The sequence below is a fragment of the Lactuca saligna genome, chromosome 4 (genome assembly GCF_052625555.1).
Source record: "Lactuca saligna cultivar CGN05327 chromosome 4, ASM5262555v1, whole genome shotgun sequence".
In the NCBI taxonomy this organism is placed as follows: Eukaryota; Viridiplantae; Streptophyta; class Magnoliopsida; order Asterales; family Asteraceae; genus Lactuca; species Lactuca saligna.
The window spans coordinates 51,757,717-51,767,146 of NC_136420.1; the positions used below are offsets into that span (position 1 = coordinate 51,757,717).

Here is a 9,430-nt window from a genome sequence, read left to right on the forward strand (position 1 = left end):
AAAATAAAAAAGACAAGAGGCCGACTAAATCTGCGTAACTGGAGAAAAAAACTTTTTCCGAAGTTTTAATCAGTCATCTGTCATTTTTTATAAAAATAATAATAATTATTATAATAATTTTATATTAAACTATGAACTGACCCAAAATATTGAGATTTTATTGGAGATTTTCCATTAATTTATCCAAAATTACAAAATATAGTGATTTTACTATATATAAAAAATAACATAATAATGTTTTTGAACATTGAGGATAAATAAGTCTTCTACATACTGAAGAGTCGTGAATAAGGATTACATAATCTGGTATTATTAAAGCTCCCTAATTCTATCATTTTCATCAATCACAAACATTATTTGATATGTTCTTAGGGACATTTCCTAGTTCCTCATTAGGTTGGGCAACTTTTAAGTATTTAGAATACTATTATAAGGTTTGGGATCGAACAACTATGGTCTTCATATTTAACTGCATTCTACATTCAATTCCATCATCTTACGTTACCATTTGACTATGAGGTAAAAAATAACTTTTAGCTTCATAATTTATATAAGTTGTTATGAATTTTCTTATCAAATTGATAGCAATCTAATGTTAAATTCTATAGTAACACATAGAAACGACCATTAATTAGTTATAACAAAATAAAAATGAATAAATTTCATATACCGAAATCCAAGAGTTTGACATGAAAAAAACTTTTCTCTACCTTATACAATTAAAAGTTGCAGCCATATTACAATGACAATGGCCATCTAGTCTGCATAAATGGATAACTGTTGTTAAAACACAATTGAAACAATTTGCATTACAGTAAACACAAACAAAAATAAAACTTATCAAATGGTACAGTAATTTGGTGTGGCAACACTTACAACTTGATTAATTGGTTGAGTGACAGGCTAAAGATCACAAAACGAATTTGATCTCCATCCTCCACGTCATAGTTGTAGCATTAGTCACCCATGCAATTCACATTCAACTCTAGTGCAAAATGGAACTCTTTAAGCCTCTAATTAGCTTCATAATTGAAATAATGTATGCAAACCAAAAGAAAGATTAAACACCTAAATAAAGTTGATCTTCATTACTTATTCGTTGTAAGAAAAAACACATGAACATTAAAAGCAACGTCATTCAAACCCACAAACTTCTCCAATTAAAAACAAAGAAAATTTCAACAAAGCCTAAAAAGTTTCTTAACCTTGAAACATTTATTCGATATAGAACACTAAAAAAATAGTAAATATACTTTTAGGTAATATATATACATTTCCAACGGTTCAACTTCATGTTTTTGTAGTGAGTTATTATAGGGGCATAAGAAGGTGGCATTCTCCGTTTTCTCATCCTATTGATCTATATATACACACACCAACTCAACTATCAATCAATGGAAATTAATTTAGAGTTTGATAAAAGTACATAAATACCAAACATACCCTTCAAAAACTTGTATAGATTTTACAAAGAACAAAATTAGCAAATTTGGAAACAATATTTGACTATAAAAATTTGAATGTTCTAAATTTCACAGGTTAGACATAAATATTTGTAACCATTCAGTTAAGATGTTAAAAATATGAATGAAATTATAAGATACTTAACCAAAATTATACATGCAGCGAGTAAGCTGTCCAGCAAGCGTTTTCTCCAAGAGGAAAAAAACAAAATAATAATAATAATAATAATAATAATAATGCCATTTGTTCTTATTTTCCCACCACACATTCAAAGCACCAAATAAACTTTCCTTAGCCTACCAGTGATGACAACTGACAACTTATACAGACCTACTAAAAACTATCACATTTGATATTAACCAGAAAAAGACCACAATACCCTTTATTTTTAATTTTGCCCCAATACTTTAAATTATCATATTGATTTCTTCTCCACGATGCATTCTTAAATCATAAAAATTCATACAAACTTTAATAACCCAATTGCATTTGACAATTGATAAAGATGAGAGAAAGACCATATTGCCCTTTTATCTTATTTTCGTAAATGTCATCAATATCAAAAAAAAAAAAAAAAAAAAAAAAAAAAAAAAAAAAAAAACTATTATAATTTTATTGCACTATTCCTTACAAATACTAAACCATTCTTTTCTTTTGTTGTACCAACCATACTCACAGTTCTTGTTGCTAATGTGGACAAACCTGATAGTTTGACATATCCCATAAAAAGACCACTTTGACCTTCATGCTTACTTTTGTAGCAACGCATCCATCCTATATGGTTCTTCAATAGAAAAGGACTAAACCATATTAAATTGCTACCAATTATATAACTGCAATAATTAGTGGACAAAAGATGAAGACTCACATACCAAGTTCGTGGTTAACTGATTAAGACATAAGAGCACCTGCATGAATCATGCCATAAAGGGAATGATATTTAGATCAGATTTTATTTTGAAAACCTATTTATAGTTTGATAAAATACCTTTAGAGGTTGCATATACAGATATGGAAGGAAGACCAGTGACACCAACAATATAAGAGATGAAAACGATGGTAGCATTATATATGAAAGATAAATAATATAAAAGAACATACCCCAGGAGCTTTTTCTATCATTTTGACTTTGGAAAGTATACAATCTAATAAGTTGTCATTCATTAAAGTGGAGGCGAATAAACGCTTATTATCTAGAATATCAATAGCTTTTTTCATAACCTGAGTGATAATAAGTTGGAAGGAAAAAGGAAAAGAAAAAAGAGTTGAATATCAAATTCTAATAAATATACAAATAGAAAAGGTTGCAGAAACTAACCGTATCTTCGGCTCTGAAAACCCACTGCACTCTAGAGTGATTTTTATCATTAGATGTTTTGAAAAACTCCACAGTCCTGCCAACATGTTTTTGCTTTCCCTCACCCTGAAAAAATTTACTCACATAAATGACCTTCTTACCCCTGTAGTGAAGAATAGAAATGGCAATGCTAATACATAATGATCTAAACAATTGGTCATAAAACTGACCTTGTTATCAAGGAACTTGTTAAGAATTAGTCAAACTAACCTCTACCTTTTTTTTAAAAAAAGGAATATAATAATGAAAAGATCAAACCTCCTTAATTTGAAGAAAACCTTTGACTCGTTCTTGATAATCTAGTGAGTTATCAGGATCAATCACTTTAAACACAAGAAACATTATAGCAACAGCCATTACAGATGGAAGATAAACCAGAGACCTTGAATCTGCATTTCGTGTTTATATTACATACTTGATTTGAATTAAATCAAAATCAAAACAATTCTTTGAGTCATGACAATATGATTGAGTTTATGAAGGGTTTTTAGAAGGTTACCATTGACAACGGCAAGAGCAATTCTTTCGCATCTGTTCATGAACTCTGAATGAAGCCGATGAGTGATTAAACCAAGCCTCCTCATTGTGTAATCGAATATTGCAAGTGGGGTTACTGGATTCATCTTCCATTGAAGAGACAAAAGCACTAAAAGCTCCATTCTCATTATAGTCTTGGATTCGAATACGTATTTTGATCCTTCAACCTAAACGAAAACAACCTACAAAAGAAAGAGATGTGTTAATAACAAAATAATGACATTGGAATTTTCACAAACAGTTGGAGTGCATTCGTATAGATTAGATGTGATGGATATGGATAAGGATATGGATACATACTTACAGGTCCAAGAGAAGAGGGATATGGATTTCTTCAACTTTAGAAACAAAAGAAATACAAGCGACTGCAGCTAACTGATTCATCAACGGCTTATCTTTCTGGAAAGAGTCGCTCTACAGGAATCTATCGAAGTAATTAACAGCCAAAATGGTTATCATAACAACAAATTCATCATGGGTACTAACCCTAATCATCCAATAGACATATTCTTTCCTTAAACCTATTAAAACCCTATCACTGAACAAATACCCTTCTTAATAAACAATATTTTTCTCTTTAGACAAAAGGGAAGCAAGCTCGTCTTCTTCCCACAACAGATCATGTTCAAAATGGGTAAAAAGATGAGCTTTTTGTTTCACGAATTTGAATTTCTTGTTAAAATAAACCAATCCCAAACCCACATCCAAAATCCAAATCGTTTTCTTGATCATCGCATAAAAGACCATCATCGAAAGAAAATGCAGGTTTTCAGAACACATATTCTCGTTTTTCATCTTCATGTTGTAAGTAGATGTAAGAAGTTCCAATCCATTATCTTAAAGAAAACAAATAGACGAATGCGAGATGAATCAAAAAAGATTGGTCGAGATGATGTGAGAATTAGGTCAAAAAGATAAAATAATGGGAAATTTTACCAGGTAAATGTCTATAATGACCGAGGTGTTGTCGAACCTATACAACGACATTCTAGAAGGTTCCATGGCGGTCTCATCAAGCCCTAGAGTTTTCTGCAACAGAAGGAGTCACTTATCGAGCGTAGTTATGTTCGATCTGATGACAATGGATACAATTTTGGAAAGGTCTTCGATAGTGGTGATGCCTCTTATCCCGACTTCGTCTTCTTCCTGAAAGATGCAGTTGTACGAAAGGTCGAAACTTGATATGTTGGTGTGTACCGTGTGGAGGAGTTTGCATTTGCAATTGTGACGATCGGAGGGACGGTTTGAGAGGAGGATAGCCGCGCCACCAACGCAGAAGACAACGTAACATGACCTAGGGTTTCTCGATGAAGACAATTAATTTTGGGTTTTTGTGAGTAACTGTGAGCCTAGGAATAAAAAATATTGCAATGAGAAGCTATATTTCAAGAAATGTGTAATATGTTTAATAAGATAGTTAATATATATATATATATATATATATATATATATATATATATATATATATATATATATATATATATATATATATATATATATGAGAGAGATATTTTAAATAATCAATATAAGTTTAAACAAAAATTATATCTTATAAATTTAATAAAATTTTATAAATCTTTGATTTTTCAATAGCATATTTAATTAACAATATTTTTTTTACCCATAGTTTTCACAGCTTGTAACCTAATTAAGAATATAAGTTTTTTAATGAATTGTGAAAAATAAATATACAAACAAAATGGTGATGATCCATATACTGCATTTTTTAGCAATTTTTAGCCGTGTACAACTTGTGCTTTAGTTTAGTTGTATAAGTTGTATAGTAATATAATAAATTAAAAACAGTTGGAAGTGGTGTGAAATTAGGATACCTTCACCCTAACTATTTAAATATCGGATTAGCATAAACGGAGCCACTGCAGCCAAACCGGAGCCCCAACTGGACCAGGACACTGTCCGAGTGTCCGTTCATCTCAGCTTGTACAAAGCTCTCTTTGATACTCATCGATCAATCGATATAATGGCTGCGATTCATAAAACCCTAGTATTTCTCATCTGGGCAGTGATTATATGTTCTGTTGAAGTCCTTGCCAAGACATCTCCCCGCCCAATTTCTGTAAGATTTCGATTGAAATAATCACAAATTAATCTTTGTTCTCATCTGGGCATGCTTAATTTCTGATTTTAACGTCTGTGGTATATACACAGGACACCGAAGTTCGACAGAGGAAACAAAATTGTTACTCAGACATTGAACTGTATGTTCGATCTCCCCCTTTTTAGTTCTTCAAAAAACGAAGCAATGATTTTAGTTTTTCTTTATCACAATTTTCGCCTCCGTTTATCTATATTGACATAGTATTCATAAGTTACCTAAACAATAACGTACTAATCACTCTCAAATAGGTTGAATCCTGAAGTCAATAGCCACTAAGTCGACCTTCAATTGCAGAATTTCGTTTCCTTTCTTTAACAGTTCTCAAACTAGATGTATTAATCAATTTATCATCATAAAACATGTATGATTACTCTTCAATACTATTGATACTGATTTGTTGATTTATTTTTGTGGGGTGGAAAGTGGATATTGGGGCAAGCAATGCAAATCTTCAATGGTAGCAAAGGAGAATTGTGCTTTAAAATGCCTGTCACCAACTTGCTATGAGCTTATTTATGAGAGTGATCCAGTAAGATACTACCATAGTCTGTATATTTGTTACACATGACATGACAAGTTAAACTGTATTTGACTGTAACTAGTCTGTGGTCAGTGGTCCCACCCAAAAAGGTGACATGACAAGTTAAACTGTATTTGACTGTAACTAGTCTGTGGTCAGTGGTCCCACCCAAAAAGGTGTGAAAGGGTGAATATTTGTTAAACTGTATTTGACTGTAACTAGTCTGTGGTCAGTGGTCCCACCCAAAAAGGTGTGAAAGGGACGCAAAAGACATGAATACCCTCCTTATCATCAAAATAAAAAAAAAGAGCCCTATAAAGTTCTATCTAGTGTAACAAATGGAGCCTCATAATATATTTTGACTTGGATTGATATGCTTATTCTTTTATTTGGTGGATGTTTTTTATCAGCTGGAAGAAGGGGAGAAAGATTATGTGAGGAGCCAAGAGTACAAGTACTGTATGCATAGGTTAGTCTTTTTCTTGAAGACTTAATATATAGTATTGTACTTTGAAAAATATACCCAATTATAGCTATATTGAAACGAAAATAATTCGGTAGATTGAAAGTACTTTGCTACATCTTATTTGATAGATAGAATCAAATGATTTCAAATTTTGAATCTATTTATCATATTATCATTAAACAATTTGTTTTCAGATTGTCTTTGGGAGAGAGCTTGGATGGTGTTAGAGGTTCTTTTGATTAAACAAGGAATTGAAGACTAAAAATGTGTTGTGTTTTAAACTAGTATTTAAGAAGGTTTGCTTTTTGGAAGGGTTAAAACTTTTTTTTTTGGTGTAAAGTACTTGTAATTATTGAAGTTGTTTGATTCCTGGAAATGTTCATGTGCGTTGTCATGTTGTACCTGTTGCTACAGAAATTGTACTGTTTTAAGGTGATTCTTAAGAATGTTGTGCACCTATATAAAGGTGTACAAAATAGTAGAAGATTTGGGTATAGTGTTTACAGGTAATCATAAGCTCTTATGCTCTGTTTTCAGAGTTTATAGAGTAAAGAAAAAAAAAAGATAGTGAGTTATTATACTTTATATTTTTAGATCTTAATATAACTTGTAACACCCAAAAAGTAAAAGATGGACAGAAATTGAAAACCAATTGGGAAATTGAGGCTAAATGGTAAAAATAAGTTAAAATTTCAAAGAAGAGTGGTGAATTATAAGTCTCGCAAAGTTTAGGGACCTGTTCTGAACATTACATTTTGCAACAGAAACAACTCTCTTTGAACGCACAAAACACTTCAAATTTTAGAAAATGGTTAATGTCATAAAATTGCCTCTATGTCGATATTTTTTCTTTTAATCACTCATCTTTAATTTGTACTTAATAGAGCAACAAACCATTTTTGCTATTTATGTTAAACAGATTTCAATCTGGTAAATTGAGTTTTAATCCTACATGGCAAGATTTGTACATTTTGTGTCCATATTGGATGCCATGTAGGATTGGATACCGGTTTGGAGGTTTAAAATCCAGTTTGTTAGCTTAATAGAAACACTACAAAAACAAGGTTAATCTCTAGTTAGGCCGAACCTAAAGCTAATTCGGATCCAAGCTAGGCTAAACCAATCAAAGTCGAGCAATTAAGGCCGAACATAATCCAAGTTGAACCTAATCCAAGTTAAACCATACATAAAACGCGGTTGATCCCAAGTTAAACCATACATAAACTAGATTATGACCCGCATAAAACGCGGATGAACATATAAAAAAGTACATATAAAGTTTTAAAAAACCGACATAACAATAATAATAATAAAAGATAAAGTAACATAAAGAGACTTTGTGTTATTGGTTATACTGAAATGTGTAAAAAAATAAAATGAAATGCATGAATATCTATAAATGTTGAATGATCTTTTTGCAAACAATATATTTTTTTTTATTTTATTAGTTTGATGACCTTTCTCATCACATAAGTTGCATTTTTAGTTGAATTCTCTGTCATTTTCATTTTCAATTAATTTTTTTTTTCTTTTATTTTTTTAACGAAGGAAAAACAACATAATTTTTTTGTATGAAAAAAATGGAAGTATAATTTTTTAGAAGTTATTTTTAGAAACTGATTAATTGATTAATTTTTATATAATTAGAGAAGTTTCAATTAAATGAATGATCCATATTTTTTTTCTCTGGACAAATCATTTTCTTTCGAATGAGTAAATTCTTTCCAAAAATCTAATTCAAGAACCAAACATCGTAAAACCAAATTACTTAGGGAAACTTCTTGACTTTAGTTAGATTTTTATAAATGTGGAGACTAAGATGATTTTTGCAATTGTGTAATGTTCAAACATGATGTCATATTTAACATGTTTTCTTTTAGAAATTAGTGTTATAAGAAAAAATATATTTTTGGCAAACAGTTATTTGAGAAAACATATCATACTGAAAATTATAGATAACACATCATAAAATATTATTTTCATTAAGCAGCGGTCACATATATCTATATAAACAACGACAATAAATAGTTCTCTTTTGAAAAATATCATATTTCAAATAACACAGCATATAGAAAATATGATTTTCCGTTAAACTATCTATAATAAAAGGAAAATAACTTCAAAATACATATCATTTACTAAGTAACAAATAGTAAAATTTGACAATAAATATAACATTAGCATAGTGGAGTGGTTTCATTGATTTGCAATTATGTAATCGTACAATACAATACAATAGAATATATATATATATATATATATATATATATATATATATATATATATATATATATATATATATATATATATATATATATATATATATATATATTACAAAGGATAAAAGCTATGCCTTGTCTATACAACTTCCATATCTATTCATATTTTGGTCTAGGCTAAACGTAAATGTGCATTTGAATAGTAAACTTGTATTTTAATCATAATTAAACCGAAAACTTTACTTTTCTACTGATAACAACGTAACAACAATTTCTTATTCTGAACCAAAAAACAAATTACAATTTCTTTATTTTTTTAACCTTTTGACAACTGATTGGATTAACAACATCTTTCTATGACAAAATCTTCTTATCCAATGAATATTACAATATTATCCCTTGACAACAACTTGCAATTTTTTATTTGATTTTCTTCAACTACCAAATAAAAACTTACTACATTTGATCAAACCATTACTATTTTTATCGGTCATTCTATCTAATGAGAACTTCCCTGCATAAGCTATTAACACAAAAAATAATAAATCATGTTTAAAACTCATAAAATTCAAAACAAAATGCGTCTGCCACTTTATAAAGCGTAATCATAAAATCAAAAAAATAAAAATATTATAATTTGTAAAACTTATGAAGAGAGAAAAAATTTAAAAATTCAACATTGATCTACATTAATTTTGTTTGAAATAAATCTTCGACTCATAGCAATTTGTAAAAGTTCTTTCCTTTA

General features: G+C 29.8%; 2 protein-coding genes across 12 annotated transcripts; one reads left to right on the plus strand and one right to left on the minus strand.

Annotated features, from left to right (window-relative positions):
• Positions 1–631: 631 nt before the first annotated feature.
• Positions 632–4,747, minus strand: LOC145041830 (cyclin-D3-2-like). Of its 11 annotated transcripts, none has more exons than XR_013680433.1 (10): positions 4,295–4,745; positions 3,659–3,782; positions 3,321–3,540; positions 3,080–3,210; positions 2,783–2,887; positions 2,566–2,685; positions 2,337–2,372; positions 2,167–2,248; positions 877–1,003; positions 632–761 (listed from the first exon to the last, which is right to left on the minus strand). XR_013680433.1 is itself a non-coding variant. In XM_078990030.1 (9 exons), the coding sequence occupies exons 3-9, from the start codon at positions 3,484–3,486 to the stop codon at positions 1,014–1,016; spliced, it is 648 nt and encodes a 215-aa protein (XP_078846156.1). In that variant the 5' UTR covers positions 3,487–3,540; positions 3,659–3,782; positions 4,295–4,745; the 3' UTR covers positions 879–1,013. The 11 variants fall into 11 exon arrangements, 6 of the variants coding, with proteins under 6 accessions (XP_078846156.1, XP_078846153.1, XP_078846151.1 ...); XR_013680434.1 differs by having other exon boundaries at positions 877–985; positions 4,295–4,743; XM_078990030.1 differs by lacking the exon at positions 632–761 and having other exon boundaries at positions 879–1,021.
• Positions 4,748–5,194: 447 nt separating this feature from the next.
• On the plus strand, positions 5,195–6,839 carry LOC145041831 (uncharacterized). Its single transcript, XM_078990033.1, has 5 exons — positions 5,195–5,435; positions 5,528–5,577; positions 5,901–6,006; positions 6,408–6,466; positions 6,658–6,839. The coding sequence occupies exons 1-5, from the start codon at positions 5,340–5,342 to the stop codon at positions 6,704–6,706; spliced, it is 360 nt and encodes a 119-aa protein (XP_078846159.1). The 5' UTR covers positions 5,195–5,339; the 3' UTR covers positions 6,707–6,839.
• Positions 6,840–9,430: the final 2,591 nt, after the last annotated feature.